Source organism: Lactuca sativa, chromosome 4 (assembly GCF_002870075.4).
Source record: "Lactuca sativa cultivar Salinas chromosome 4, Lsat_Salinas_v11, whole genome shotgun sequence".
Lineage (NCBI taxonomy): Eukaryota > Viridiplantae > Streptophyta > Magnoliopsida > Asterales > Asteraceae > Lactuca > Lactuca sativa.
Genome location: NC_056626.2, coordinates 67257698 through 67273872, shown reverse-complemented (window position 1 = coordinate 67273872; position 16175 = coordinate 67257698). Strand labels below are relative to the sequence as shown.

The 16175-nt window shown below is 36.9% G+C and overlaps 1 protein-coding gene across 1 annotated transcript; it reads right to left on the bottom strand.

Moving 5' to 3' along the window:
• Positions 1–9679: 9679 nt before the first annotated feature.
• LOC111879983 (uncharacterized) lies at positions 9680–11616 on the bottom strand. Its single transcript, XM_023876404.3, has 2 exons — positions 11296–11616; positions 9680–10925 (listed from the first exon to the last, which is right to left on the bottom strand). The coding sequence occupies exon 2, from the start codon at positions 10915–10917 to the stop codon at positions 9865–9867; it is 1053 nt and encodes a 350-aa protein (XP_023732172.1). The 5' UTR covers positions 10918–10925; positions 11296–11616; the 3' UTR covers positions 9680–9864.
• Positions 11617–16175: the final 4559 nt, after the last annotated feature.

Below are 16175 nucleotides of genomic sequence, written 5' to 3'. Positions count from 1 at the left end.
AATTTTAATTCCAAAACTTAAGAGCAAGTTTTGAAACTTTTCAAAACATTATCAAGAACATTCTAGATCAAATTGCAAATAATAACAATTAATCAAATAATTGGTGATTCTCTAAAATTGACATAATTCAATTATTTGCAAGATAATTCATCAAATAATTTAAACTAGAAGGTGATCTCGTAGTTAACTACGAGACGTTTTTTTTTTCTTTTTGTGTTGTATGTTAGCAACAAAAGTTGAACAACAAAAAAACATAGTATTTCTTGTATCATGAACAATAATTTTTTAACTGAGGACATATTGTTTGTATATTAGTCAAATGTGTTAAAAACACTTTAATAATGAAAAAATCATACCTTTAACTTTTAAAGTCGTTACAAAGCTAGTAATTTATGTACACAAGAAAAAACATTGAATGGTTCTTAGTCCTTGAGTACATTTTGTATAGATTATTTATTCTAAATAATATTTTAATTTTTATCATTTATTTAGCCCTATTTATTAGGTCATAAAATAAGTTTCCACACACAAATATTATATACATATAATATGATACAAATCACTTTTATACAAACACATACATGATTAAATGATTTTTCTTCATTTGATCGCAAGAAGTTTACAATTGTTGATCGATGTAAATACTTATTTTTATAATAAATGTCTAGCGATAATCGAGAGCATTACTTTATTATTTATAAAATTAAAGAAAATAATTTAATATAATTAATAAAAACAGGGGCCCACCCCACCCCTTTGTCTTCTCAAATAAACAACGATAACCACCATTCATTTACTGATATCCCGACCACCACAATTTCGATGAACACAAAACAACGGTGTATATTCTTCATCTCGTCCCAATCGTTCGTCCACTAGGAAAAAACATAGCCCCAAATCAAACAACCTTCATGTTCAACCGCTACACAAAACTTCCACCAACTCTAGCACCGAAAATAAGAAAAACACAAACTCAAGATTTTCAATTTACATAAAGGAAAACCCTAGATATGAGTTTTTCAAAATTTAACCAATAATACTAATATAATTTTACTCATAACCTCTTTAAGCAAACCCAACCTTATTAAATATTATTAACTCATATATATAATTTTACTCATAACCCCTATAATTTTACTCATAACCTCTTTAAACAAACCCAACCTTATTAAATATTAGTAACTCATATCTATCGATCATTTTCTTTAAAACAAAGTGGGAGAAAATTAATCCAAGAAAACAAAATAAAAACTTTTTGTATATATTGACAATTTTTCTTTTTACCAAACACACTAACCAAGATTTCCGATAATGCCATTGCCATTGGCCCTATGTACTACTGTAAGATCAAATAAAATTACATATTTACCCCTTAGATCTTAAAAACTGAATTGGAATGAATGGATGAAAAGCATATATATTGATCTTTCTACTGTGTTAATCCCATATAATTCCTCTGTTTTTTTTAATTCTTGCAATATTCCAGTAACTGTCTTGACTCCTTGCTGCTATTACATTGATTTAACATATGATTAAATGAAAAAGTAAGTACCAGCTACAATTACAAACACAAATAGAGGTTGAATTCACACGTAATGTGATCAAAACGTTAAACCAAATGCCTGAAAGGACTCAAAGTCTCAAACACACAACTCTAACGATATTCATAGTATCCAAAACTAAAACTCTTACTTGTTTTGGGAAAATCAAGGTGATCTTCTTCATGCCAAGAGACCAAAACAAAAATGCTTGAGATTTAGTCCCTGGAAATGTAAAAAGAAGAAACATAATCCATGTTTATCAGTAATGTATGCTCCAAAGTAAAAACTGATATCTGGGTTCGTTAATACCGACAACAGAATGCAAGCAGGCAAGGGTAAATATGACATTTTCTTAGGGGGGATGGGTTTAGGTTATTAAGTTATGTCCTCATCAACATCCTAGAACAACAAAAACAAAAACATATACATATAAATCCTCCGATTCCACAAAAAAACAGACAAAAACATATAAAATGCATGACTACACACACTAAAACACATAGATTCCATAACATTATGTTTATCAAAACAAAATCTTTAATTATTTTATCTTGAAGAAATCGAAAGTTGCAAAGACGGTTTTAAAGTCAATAGGAGACATATGTGATAGTAGTGATGAGAACTCATCAAATTCATAAAAACATTCAAAGAACAGATCCAGAAGATCTAATCTAACAAATACCTAATAATTGAAAAAAAAATCACAATTTGTAACCGAATGGAAACAATGAAATCAATGTCTAATGTTGATTATCATATAAAATTGTTGTTATTGTCAGGATTGGAGTCAATGAACTTGTAAGCATCAACATACTTGTTCTTCCAGTTAGCTCCATTTTCAAAGCACCTAGCGCAAATGATGGAAGTATTGTCCTAATATATAAAATCAGATGTGAAAAAACTAAAGATAATCTGATAACTATGTTTTTTGAATCAAAAGATAGCAAAATACACACGCCATATCTTTATAGGTAATGAACAAACGCATATATACTGTAGACACACAGAAAAAGAAAAAAAAATCGACTAATCATACCTTTGTATACTCTTTGAAGAATCTTTCACTTTTCCTTCTTCAAAACATTGATTGGATATTAACAACAAAGGTTACTCTTTCAAAGCCTTTCAACCCTAATCTCAAGTGCACTTCAAATATTGCTATTGTCAATATCCACATTTTTACCCGCAATTCAACCATTAAGGGAACATACTATTGACGATAAGCAAAGTCAACTTTTGTCAAACAGTTGGTGGGCAAGAAATAAGAGCAAATATAACACAAACACATATATACCTTAAAAAAGTTTCAAAACAAAACCATATTAATATATATTTCGTACAACATACTCACCCGTGGCGCAGGAAATTTTGAAAACAGACCAGCTCTCCTTATTCAAAAAAACATAACACAATTCTTTAAAATCGGTTCATCATTTTCATGAAGGTTGGTTTTTGTACTCAAATGGATCTATTCTCCCATCCGATCCACAACACCATCTTGTACATCCCATGAAACCGAATTCTAGAACTAATTCAGATTTTCGAATTCTAAAGTCGCTGGAAACATGCACGATTCCCTTTTCGTACACAACTTTCACCGCTCGTTTCACCAGCTCGTATGTTGAAAAGACTGATATCTGGGTAGAGAGAGAAGGAAGGAGGAAGACATTGTGTATTTTTTAAGGGTTGAGCGTATTCCAGAATTTAATCGAACATTAGGAATAACAAGGAAGGAGGGGAATTAACGATATGATTGGTGGAGAAAGACGGTGACTTGAAATCAACACAGCCGAGGAACTAAATACACAATCTTGAAAAATGTTGTGGCTAAATTATGAATGAGTCAAAAGTCACTAGTGATAAGGACGATGCCCTTTAATACATGTATATGAATAATCAAATTTTATCAAATAAGAAAATAATAATTCAATTAAATGACAATTATCTTATATTTTGGCAAGGATAATCACATAATATCAATAAAATTTGGATTTTATCAATAAAAAATGTTTATGGTAATTATCTATCATCAAAATCAGCCAAAATCCGAAAAAATCCTAAAATATCCTCTGTCTGACCCCTAGACTCGCCGATCAGGGACTGGACTTGCCGAGTCAGGCTGACTCACCGAGTTCATCCACTGACTCGCCGAGTCAGGTCGCGCAAAGGGCAGAAAAACGATTTTCAGCAAGATGAACATACAAGGCATCAATAAAATAGAAACCAATCAAGGCTCTGATACCACTGATCAGTTTTATACAAAAGAACATCTTATGTGCTCATAAAAACCCTAAAGCTTGGATCTAGGTTTCTCTATTGTACATGCAATTCACCAAGACTTATGAACCCTAGGTCTAGCATACATATTTCAAAATTGTCATATAAAACAGATCTAGATGATTACCTCTACTAGAATGGCTTGAATCTTCTTGTCTTGGATCTTAGAGTCACAAAGTTCACTCCTCTAAACCACTTGGGTTGTGGTGACTTGGTAAGGCATGTGGAAGATATGGTGGATAACCTATTGACCCATGTTCAAATCCTGGCACTACTCAGCCCTTGTGGCCATGGAGGTTCGCCTGCAGTGACTCCAGTGCATGAGACAATGTATCATGTTTGCACCGGGGGATTAGTCAGTGCGCGTAAGCGGCCCGGAAACCCTCGTTAGGGAAGTTCCCTTTCCAAAAAAAAGTTCACTCCTCTAATGGCTTACAAACACCACAAGCAAGAGAATGACTTATGAGAGGAGAAGAGGTCACCAAAACGTCCAAGAATCCTTAGGGATTACTTCCACACGTTTTTGGGGCCTTATGGGTTCCTTATATAGTGAGGCTATTAGGTTTTTTAACTAGGAAACCCTAATCTGGCTGCTTAGGCCCTAAGCAGCTAATGGACTCCCACATTAGAAGCCTTGGATGAATTCTAATGGGTTTCCCCATAGATTTCATCCACTCCAACTTCTATGGAGTCCATCAGCCCAATATCCAACTATCACACAATTGACAGTTCTAGTCCCCTTTATTTAATTAATGACTTTTAGCCACGAAATTAATTCTCAATTAACTCATGTTTAATCTTAATTAAACAATATGATTTCTCCTTTAATATATTATTCATATAATATATTAATAAACCATAATAACCTCTCTCTCTTGATAAATCATCCTATCAAGTTACTTTGGTGAAGGCAACCCAAAAGGACTATGCACAACTGGGTCAAGTACATACCAAATATAGTTACGGGCTTAGACACTAATCCAACACTTAGGGCCTACTTCCCACGTAAAGTTGCAAGCTTTACGTGCATGCAAGGTGCTAAGGGTCAAAATCCAGCTAAAGAAGAGTTTCTAGGTAAGGAAGGGCCTTTATCTTGCTAAAGACTGAAGCTTTATGGCTATAGGGATCAAGATGAGCCTAGATCTGAAGTTGCAACTTTAGATCTGGCCCAACGCCCGAAATGAATCACCATCATGCTAAAAATGGTTATATTCTCAATCATGGAGAGGATCTAGCTAAAAGAAAGTCAAGGTAACGAATTTTTACCTTCAAATGATGCTAAGATGGAGTAGACTTCAGATCCACAACTTTTCCTTGCTCCAAACTCCTTGGCCTTCAAGCTTTTCTCACCAAGATTCACCTTCTAAGCTTAACAACACACAAATATGGAGAGTGAATACGTTTTAGGGTTTCTGAGCTCAAGGGAGGCTATAAGGGAGGCTAATGATCCTTTAAATAAGGTGCAAAACCCTGGAAATTAGGGTTTCAAACGCCAGCTCCAACTCATCGAGTTGGGTCCTCCAACTCGTCGAGTTGGCCACTTAAAATCTGCCACCAAATTCGCTCCGACTTGACGAGTCAGGACATCCAACTCGTCGAGTAGACCTTTCAACATAAATAAAAGACTGAAAAGTTTATACCTAAGAGTTGGGGGTGTTACACCCTCTATCCAGCCGAGTTACTAAGTCGAGCTCGGCAAGCCAAGGGGTCGGCGCGGTGTTTGCCGAGTTCGATGACGAGCTATCCGAAGTCCACATCCTCTAGCCTAAGATTTTTGTAATGATTTTAGGAATATTTCAAGATGACGTTTAAAATAAATTTGTGGATTCTTATTGGTCAAGCATTGTGTCAATCCCTTTGACTTTTAGAAAATTATTGAATCCTAATATAACTCACCAGACCTTCACATTGTCAGCCTACGATTTTAACATATATTTAAGTAAGAGTAGAGAATGAAGACATTAGAGACCAATTTGGATATTTAGAAGGCCACCATGTAATAGTTTTCCTTGAATTGACGCTACAATATCATATTGAAAACCCTCCAACTTTAAACTTTTGAACTAAAGCGAACCCTAACCCTAACAAAGAGAGTGCAGCTGCCATCATCGGTTCATCAGCCGCCACCAATCCGTTTCCGATCAACGGGCGGTTACAGCGGCCATCGGACTTCTACCATGCTTGCTGCCGGCAAGGGAGAGTCTTAGGAGTCGGAGTTTTTGGGACGATGGGGCTGTGAGAGTTGAAAGAGCAAATCCGCTTCCAGTCGAGTCCAAGCACCTTTCCGCTCGCTCGCCACCTCGCTGAAGAGCGCCACCACGACTGTCGGACGTCGTGCGCAACGCAGAGGGTCGTCATAGCTAGATGGCGCGATCGCTGTTATCATTTTCCGGCAAGGAATCAACCTCCTCTTCCCTGTTTCTTTCGTTGAGTGCCTCAGCTCGCGTTATACAGCTTGTGTTGCCGGCACCACTGTTACTGATGTTTCTTTTCCGTTCATAGCGTCACCCCCCGTTGCCGTCTTCCTCAACGATTGAAGATTAGCTGAAGTGCGTGTTCCAACCCGTGGAGGTGTCAATGTTTCAGTGACTGTCGTGCATTGTTGGCCGGAGAACAAGAGAGCCACTATGGCAGCCGACCATGGTGGCTATCGATATCCAACCTCCATCTGCTGTCGCCGACCACCTTATGGTGGTTATGGGTGTGATTAGTTTAGTGTGTGAGTGTGTGTTTATTTTGTTAATTTCTTTGTAATTGTAAAATTTTGATTAATGAAAGAAAACCGAAAACCACCACCTTAGGGTGGTGGCTGCCGCCACCGACTGCCGTGTCGGGTGGCGGTGTGCTTTGTCTCGATTGTGTTGATTCGTTTGGAGGGTTTGAAACCCTAATGGGCCCAAGGAAGCCCTAATGGGACTAATAAGACTTAATGGGCTTAATAAAACCTTAATGGGCCCTAATAAAACCCTAATGGGCTTAATGACATTCTAGTGGGCCTAGTAGGCCCAATAAAACCCTAATTGACCTAGAAACCCAACAAGTTAATAAATGGGCTAGTCTTTGGGTTGGAAAACACTAATGCCAATTAAACTCTAATTTTGAGAATTAATCGGGATGCACACTAGAATTATTTAATAACTTGGAATATTAAATAATAATTATTGACAAAGATTAATCTAAGTAATATTGGACTTAATGGATTAAGTCCTTAAGGGATTAAGTAAGAAACACTTAACCCTAATCGTCATTTTATGTGAAACCCTAGTTTCACTTGGGCTTTGAGTTGGGCCTTTCGATTGGGCTTTGGTAATTGATTTATTATTGGGCCATCCAAGGTTAATCAAGTGGACTAGAGTAATTAGTTGGGCTTTAAGGTAAGGCCCATATGAAGGATTGGGCCCAATTTGGAAAATTGGGCCATAAATGGACTATAGTTTGGGCCTAGATGGTTGTATGATATTGGGCCCTTAGAATGAGACATGTTGGACTGGACTGAACAAGTGGGCCTTAAGGGAAGTCCATGTAGAGGTTGGGCCTAATTTCTTTGATCCCTAGTTGACTTTGGGCTTATGGATTGGACCTTGGGCTTGGGAAAGCCTAGCTAGGGGTAATGTAGTAATTATCCAAAGTATGTATGTGTAGTTTTGTAGTGGAACCCAATTATTAATTGGGTGATGTTTTGATATTGACAGATCGGGAATCTGTCATCCAGCAGCTGGGGTTTAGTCTGTGGGACTTCAGCAGTGTGGGATTGTGTCTTTGGGGCTTCAGCAGTGTGAGGTGAGTCCTCCTCCAGTAGGAACGGTTCTAAGGCCACAATGCCGACCCGTTTAGATATTAGTAGTACCAGACTCTAGTCCGATGCCGGGCGGGGCCCGATGCAGTGGTTTAGTTTACATGTTATATGTTATATGCTATATGATATGTGGTTTAGCTTACATGTTAGATGTTAGCAGTTCCAGACTTCGGTCCGATGCAGTAGTTCAGTGTGCTTGATGTCTTCGTGATTCAAGCATGTCCTTGTGTTATGTGTTTCGGACTTTAGTCCGATGCAGTATGCAGTATATGTGTTCATGTTATATGTTATGATTATGCTATGCTATGTTTAGTCAGTTTCCGGACTTCGGTATGATGCAGAGGGCAATGCCCTGATTAGTTCCGGACTTTGGTCCGATGCAGAGGGCAAGGCCATGGTTAGTTCCGGACTTCGGTCCGATGCAGAGGGCAAGGCCCTGGTTAGTTTTGGACTTCGTTCCGATGCAGTTTTCGGACCTCGGTCCGATGCAGAGGGCAAGGCCCTGGTTAGTTCGGAACTCCAGTCCGATGCAGTGGGCGAGGCCCAGTATGTGCTTATGTGTTATTGTGTGGTATGTGGTAGTTTGGGGAGACTCACTAAGCTTCGTGCTTACAGTTTTCAGTTTTGGTTTCAGGTACTCAGTTTTCAAAAGAGGAGCTCGGGAATATTGCGGTGCACACACCATTTGTTTCAGCCTAGGATGTTTAAACTATGATATGCTTGACAGTTGTAACAATGTTTTGAGATACATAGCTTATGATTTTTTACATGAGGTTTATCGACTATGGTTTTTATTATTAAATTAAACGAAATTTTCAGACTGTGTTTTTGGGACGTTACAGCATACGGATGAATACGTGTTAGTGAGTTGGAACTGAAAATGAGGGAACACCACTCACCTGCGATTACAACATCAAGGAAGAGGGAAAATTGATCTAGGGCTAGGGAGAAACATGTGCGAGAGAGATAGAGATATGGGGACAAAAAATTGAACTGAAGCTAGAGATTCAAAGGTCGAGTTTATGTGTGTGACTGTGTGTTTGATCTTGAAGAAAAGAAATGAGTTTTTGAAGTTGAGCAAAAAAAATTGAAGAACCTGGGTTTTTGGGGTCTCCTTGTGCGTATAATCTGGTAACCAAGTAGCAAAAAATTTGGGTTTTTTTTTCGTAATTCAATAAATAAGGAGAGAGAGAGAGAGAGAGAGAGAGAGAGAGAGAGAGAGAGAGAGAGTACAGTGGGGGTAGGGGTGAAAAAAAATTTATTCTTTTTAAATCAAATATCATTAAAATACTTATAGAAAAAGGAAAAAAGAAATCAAAAGGGCATAACCGTCTCTTTGTAAGTTTTTTTGGACCAAAAACCCAGTAGAACTTTGATTTTGGACCTTTCGTACAAGTTAAAAACTTTTTGGATCGTATCCAAAGTTTTTTGAATACCATAGGGACCAAATTTGCAGTTTTGTCTTAACTTCTTTCAGAAACAAGACGGGGTTCATATATATGTAGTTGATTTTCATGTCCAAAGGTTAATGACCGGTATCTATGAAAACACATGGGCTTCTCATGTCTTGGGCCCTACATTTCACATAGTTCGGGATGGATCAATCCCAAGACATTTGGGCTAGTGTAACACTAGGAGTCTGGGACACAGGTTGATTTTTAAGAGGTATGCAGGGGTAGAAAGAAACTTTGAAAAATAAGCGAGAGGTTGCGTTACTTACCTTATTTGAAGACAACTTTTGAAAAATAAATTCGAGATAAACATATAAATATTTTTAAATCAATTTGGTTTAAAGCAAATTCAAAATGTTTCATAAAACTCTTATTGTCCACATTGAACATACTTATATATTTGCTATGATCTTTTTGTAGCTTTTATTGTTAATATATTATAAAATGTACACATAGTTTAATATTTTGTTCTACACATGGTGCAAATATTTAAAAAACCCTACCACTTCTAAAAGTGACCAACTCAAGTATGAAACAAAAATAATCCACAACATGAAGCTAACATAAGGTCAATCAAAATAAGAGACAATATAAGATGAATGACACAAAAAATATAATCCTACAGAAAACTTCATTCTTTTGATTTTTTAATATTTTATTTAACAAAGAATCATGTGTTAAAAAAATATTAATCATTAAAAGGAAACACATACAAATAATAATTACGGGTCATTAAATTAAATCAACCAATAGTGCTTCTCAATGTCTTGAAAATCTTTCAACATATGCTAACAAGTCATCACTTGTGTATGAGATTAACATTGACACAATCATGGGGGAAATACCACATCTTTTCAGCAAAGAACCTTGCTTTACAACCATTCCCACTACCAACATGTCTCCCATACTCTAACCACGGGTTAGCCCTCGACTCGGCTTTAAAAGCAGTAATATGCTTCGAGCTATAAAAGAATCCATATTCTTCTTTTGTATTTTCACATAACACCCATTTCATTTGACCAAAATCTAGTTCGTGAAAAGAGTACCCATTTCCTGAATAGTCCAACACATAAAGATTTTCACCCGAACTTACAAACATCGGAAGAGATCTTCGCTTTAGAAAATTCTTGGTTTCTAGTAACACCAATTTGGGATGTGGATTGAGTCTTAATTCACATAACTGATATCCACCTCTTACAATTTCACTATTGTTTAGGGTATATATCTTTCCCTTGAAAACATGAATATCACGGATAAGTAAAGGAGAGGAGACATGATTCCATGCTCCTTCACCCGCTATTGAAAACCATACTGCATTGGTGAATCTAATTACCATAACCAACACCCACCAGGATATTGAAGGTGAAAAGAAAAAGATAGCCCTGAGTCTTAAACATGGATAAACACAGACAGTAGAAGGGACACGAGGGAAACAAAGTTGATGCTTTGTGATAGGATTCACAAGCCAAAAGTCTTTGGTTTTCTTCCCAAACAAGATCAAATAACCACAAGTTAATCCAACACACTTCCTGCCAACACAATGGGGAAGGATGGTTTTGAACTTTCTTCCTTCAAAGTCTGTGATGCACAAGGTTTTCTTATAAGAGAAAATAGGAGAGATGCACATGGACATTGATGAAGGAGATATACGCGCGAACATTGGTGGTTTGGACACCATAAATCTCTTCCAGTTGGAGAGTGCGAGTGACCTCCATGACTTGCAAACTCCACTGAATACAAGAAAATCAACAACTCCACGCATCATAATTAAAAGAAGGACATCATTGTTAAGATCTGACCAGGGTACATCATCATTTTGTTGCTTTCCAGTACTACTCCTTTTTTTAACCATTATTGCACCTGCAAAAGAAGAGTAAATAGGTAAGTCGATTACTCAACTACAATAAGGTGCAAAAAATCAAATTCTTCTCAAAAATTGGCTACGACTTTTACACAAAACCATTAATGAAAATAATGCATATAAACGCAAAGAAAAATATGAGAAAATACAGTAGGTGCGAATTTGTATAGTTGAATACTTCAAGAAACAGTAAACATTTAAACTCTGATGTGCTCAGTAACAAAAGCAGAAAATCATTACTTCAAGAGGAATTGTAAACGAGTATTGAATTGCGTGAACATAAATCATTAAAACATAGATAATCAAGTAATCAAACACGCGAGATTGAAATAATAGAACTGGAAGTAAAAGTATTTGACAAAAAAAAACCTTATCGTTGGCGTTAGACGATTTCGGTAGAAGAATCGGCTTGAGTTTGAGTTTATAGGTTTTAGAATTAATCGGTGGAAGTACAGCTCCAAGATCACTGTTGTTTCCATAATGATTGCAAGTTTCCTAGTTTGCCAAGCAAGTGATTATGGTAATGATTATCCGAAAATCGGAGGACGATATGTCGATATCTCCTTGTTCGCTTCGCTATTGTTGACTGTAAAATCCTATCTCAATCTGTCAGGACCTCAGGGGGCGAGACTCAATAGGCCCTAAATTGTCTTGGAACTGAAAAGAAGTTGGGCTCCTTATCCGGCCACAGACGTGAACAACTGACCCAAAAGGTTTTAAGGGTGCGGCTAGAGGGGCACAAACAGTTTTTGTTTTTTTTGTTTTTAAACGGTTTGGTTCTAGTCAACAAGGTCAATACCCATTCACCCATAAACTGGTTCGGTTTCAAATCGGTTCACCACCAAAATAATCCAATCCTATATAAGTCGGTTCGGTTTTGTTCAAGATCGTTCAAACCGGATCCGCAAACTGGTTAAAAAAACCGACGAATTTAATTGATTTTTTGCGATCTTGTTTTTTTTGGGGGCTTTTATATGGCTGATATATGTATCGAATAATTGTAAGATTGTTATTTTCTTAAAAAAAAATTGACACTTAAAAAAAAATAATAAACCCACTAAACAGTAGGTAGTATTAGTATGTTGTGTGTGGATTAATATTGAATTTAGACACATTTTTGGAGCAATTTTCATGGGTTATTTTTTTATTTCATTTTTTTAGACACATTTTTGGAGCAATTTTCATGGGTTATTTTTTTATTTCATTTTTTATTTTTTTGGATTTCATATCGGAAATACATAAAACATTAAACTAATACATCTTCAAACACAAAACATAAAACGTGGTTGTCGTCGTATTCGTAGTTCATAGTCGTAGTCATTGTTATTTGGATTTAGTCTTCATCTGTCATGTCGTTGCGTAATGCACTTTCATACTCGATCTCTTGTAGGGTGAGTGACACCGACGATCCCATCACAACTTATTCATCATGTACTTGTTGTTCACATGCAATGCTTTACCCTCTAGTAGTTGAATGTCTTGTATCCGTTACACGCCATCAAGGTAGCATTTCAAGCAAATGCACACTTCCACAGACAAATGAGTGAGTTTTGTTGTTCTTGGTGATATAACTTGCCACTGCCATTAATTAACAGAAAAAAGTTGATTGCGAAGCTACCGTAGAATCTTGGGAGCTTAGTAGATCACGAGCCATAGCGGCTATAATCAGAAATTGGGTTTCATTTTCTTTCCACCAAGCCAAAATATCAAAATATCAAACTCTTTCACACTCATTTGTGTGAAAATGTAACATCCGGATTCCCAGATATATATATATATATATATATATATATATATATATATATATATATATATATATATATATATATATATATATATTTAATGATTTATTGATCTACTCGACGAGTTGGTGCCATAAATCGTCGAGTAGCAATGGGGTGGCCACGTGAATTTAATGAACTACTCGACGAGTCCAAGAGTAGACTCGCCGAGTAGGCACTGCAAGAGGAAACCCTCGATCCCTGGGTTTGGACCCTATTTAAAGGCACTTATAGCCTCATTTGCGGCCACACCTCCCAGAGAAGAAACCCTAATCGCCCCTTGAGCTTGTGAGAGAGTCTTGAGCCTTACTTGAGAGTTTTGAGTGCATTTTTGGTGAAGGAAGGAAGATTCCAAGCTAGGATTGAGAAGAGGTTGATAGATCTACTACTTATTCATCCAAGAGCTTCTATTGGAGGTATCAAGTTCGAACCTTTCCCTTTTATTTGAGTAGATCTCTCATTTTGAAATTAGGGCTTCTTTTCTTTTCATTTTGGGACTTTGAGGATTTGGGGTTCATGAGGAGGCTTGAACTCCGGATATGGACCTTAAGAGGTCTTTATCACCCAAAGATTCCTGCTTTATTCAGCCTTGTTGGTATTTATGAGTGAAAACCCCATTAAGATCATGTTCCTGGCATTTCATGCCCAAAATGCCATGCATGGACGTAAAGTTTATAACTTTACATGGTAAATGAGCCCTTAGAGTATGGATATGGAGTTTGAGGAAGTATTCCACCTTAAAATCGTCTGAATGCAATAAGAGTCTTAACAGACTCGCCGAGTGATGAGCCGACTCGGCGAGTAGCTTAGGGTTTGTCCCAATAAGTTGAATCATGCGATAGCTCAACGAGTTAGGGGTTAACTCGACGATCTGGGTTTTCCTGAGTCCACTAAAAATCGATGGGACTTGATGAGTCGCACGGGTGCACTCGGCGAGTCTGGTCAGAGTTGGACCGTTGACTGGAGTTGATTTTCGTTGACTTCTAGGGTTGGTCAGCATTTGGATAACTGGACCATTGGAGGGGGGAAATGGTCTTTTTCCCTTCTGGGAGATTATAGGAAGGGATTAGTCTAGCCTGAGAATAGTTGTTAATTATAGATAAATTACTTATGTGATTAGAGGCGGGGGCTAGATCGGGGATATCGAGCACGAGAGTTTACAAGACATCATACGAGGTGAGTCTTCTCACTATACATTGCCTAGAGTGGTATCTATGTGTAGACCGGAGGGTCTTGTGTGCTATGTGTATGTATGAGATTATGTGCATTTTGATATATGTATGTTATGTGTTGTATAGACCGGACCGGAGGGTCCAATGATACAAACCGGACTGAAGGGTCCAACGAGCTATGACCGGAGCAGAGGGTCCAACTGATGGGTTTTGGTCATAAGACATCCTATGTGCTCATACAAACCCTAATGCTTGGATTTAGGTTTCTCTATTGTACATACTTTGAATCCAAGACTATAAACCCTAATTCTAGCATATGGAAATCAATATTAAGATATAATTAGGTTTAAGATAGTACCTTGATTGTTATGTAGCAATAACAATCCCAATTTCTCCTTGAATTGACTTTGGAAGGCTTAGAGTCACAAGTGTCACTCCTCTAATGGCTCACAAACACCATAAGCAAGAGGATGAAGAGGAGAGAGGATGGAGGCTGCCCAAAACGTGTTCTAACCCTAGAAAAGAAGTTCCCCACGTTTTTGAGCCTTAAGGGTTATATTTATAGTGAGGCTATTAGGGTTATCTAACAAGGAAACCCTAATTTGGTTGCTTAAGCCCTAAGCAACCCATATACTCCTTTAATCAAGCCCTTGGACGATTTCCTTATGGGCTTCCCATAAGAATTCGTCCACCTCTTGATTTAAGACAATCCATGGCCCAAATTGCAATTATCTTATAATTACAATTCCAGTCCCTTAAGTTTAATTAATCTCTTTTAGTCACAAAACTAATTACTAATTAATTATTGACTAATATTAATTAAACAATATGATTTCTCCTTTAATATATCATTCCCATATTATATTAATAAATCATATTTAATCCTTTCTCTCCATAATTCATCCTATCAAGTTGCATTGGTGAAGGCAACCCAAAAGGACCATGCACCATCGGGTCAAGTACATACCAAAATAGTTATGGACTTAGACACTAATCCAACAGTCTCCCACTTGGATAAGTCTAATAACTATTCTGCGTATGACTTCAGATCCTGATCTGCAATCGTAGCTTTCCAAAGCCGCTGTCAACTCTGGTCCTATCAGATACGCGTGTCCTTAGATAAGGGATCATATATTCCTCCATTCTAGATATCATATGAGATATGATTTCAAATCATTCTCTTTGTACTATATCTCGATTTCCGATTTATGACGACAGACTAATTGAACAAATCAAATTAGCCCTAGCCCGGCCGAGCATTTACGTTTGTCATCACTAAATCATCGAAGGGCCCAAAGATATCGCTTTTATCCTACCTTGGATAAAAGGAACAGATAAACTTTGATACAATGCTTGCTTGCACTTACTCACCGAATAACACACAACAATATGTTTTATAACACCAAGTTACTAGTGCGTTTACATATTATCAATGTGCAACCGATTTGCAAGATACAACTCACACATCTCGGTTTCAAGAATATAAGATGTTATCGTCTCACCAATCACTCGTGATACAATTCATGGAGTGATCCAAGTGAGCGTGGGTTTAATCCAATGCTCAAATTCATATTCATAAGCACTCATGAACGTTGCAGCAAACATTTGCTTATGTCTAATACTCTTTTAGACAATCCACATACCAATTCACGACAGTCTTCATTCATATCTACTTCCAACATATGAACGACTGTGGCCCGTTCGAATAATTCGATTATTCTTAATAAATTCAATTATTCTTGAAGTCAAAACATGCAAATGTGAAACACAAGAATAATACTAATCCCATATGGCCTCAAACCTTTGAGTATAAATAAAACACCTTTTATTTATCACCATATCGATTACTCATTATTTGTCGTTTCGGGTAATCAACTTCTTACTTGAATTATTACACTTGTCCCATGCTCTTAACATGCACACAATGTTTACCTATGGTTCTTACTTTTCTGAAATAGACCAAATTGAGCACATTTCCAATCATTCTCATTTCACAACTCCAAATCCTTTTCATAAGTGTAAGAATATCAAATTCTTGCTACTTATAGAATATGCTAGATTCTAACATTTTATGCAATGATCCTTTCGTAATATCACTGCACCAAAGTCACAAAGACTATTGCCAATGATATTAAAAAGTCTTCTATCGGAAATAAGACAATTCCTTAGATATGATGTCTCTCACTCAAAGTACATTCCTTTGAACATCCTTTTGCATAAAAGTTTCTAATCTAGTCATAGATTTTCAATTCCTAATATGGACACATTTCCATAATTTCCATATGACAACTTATTC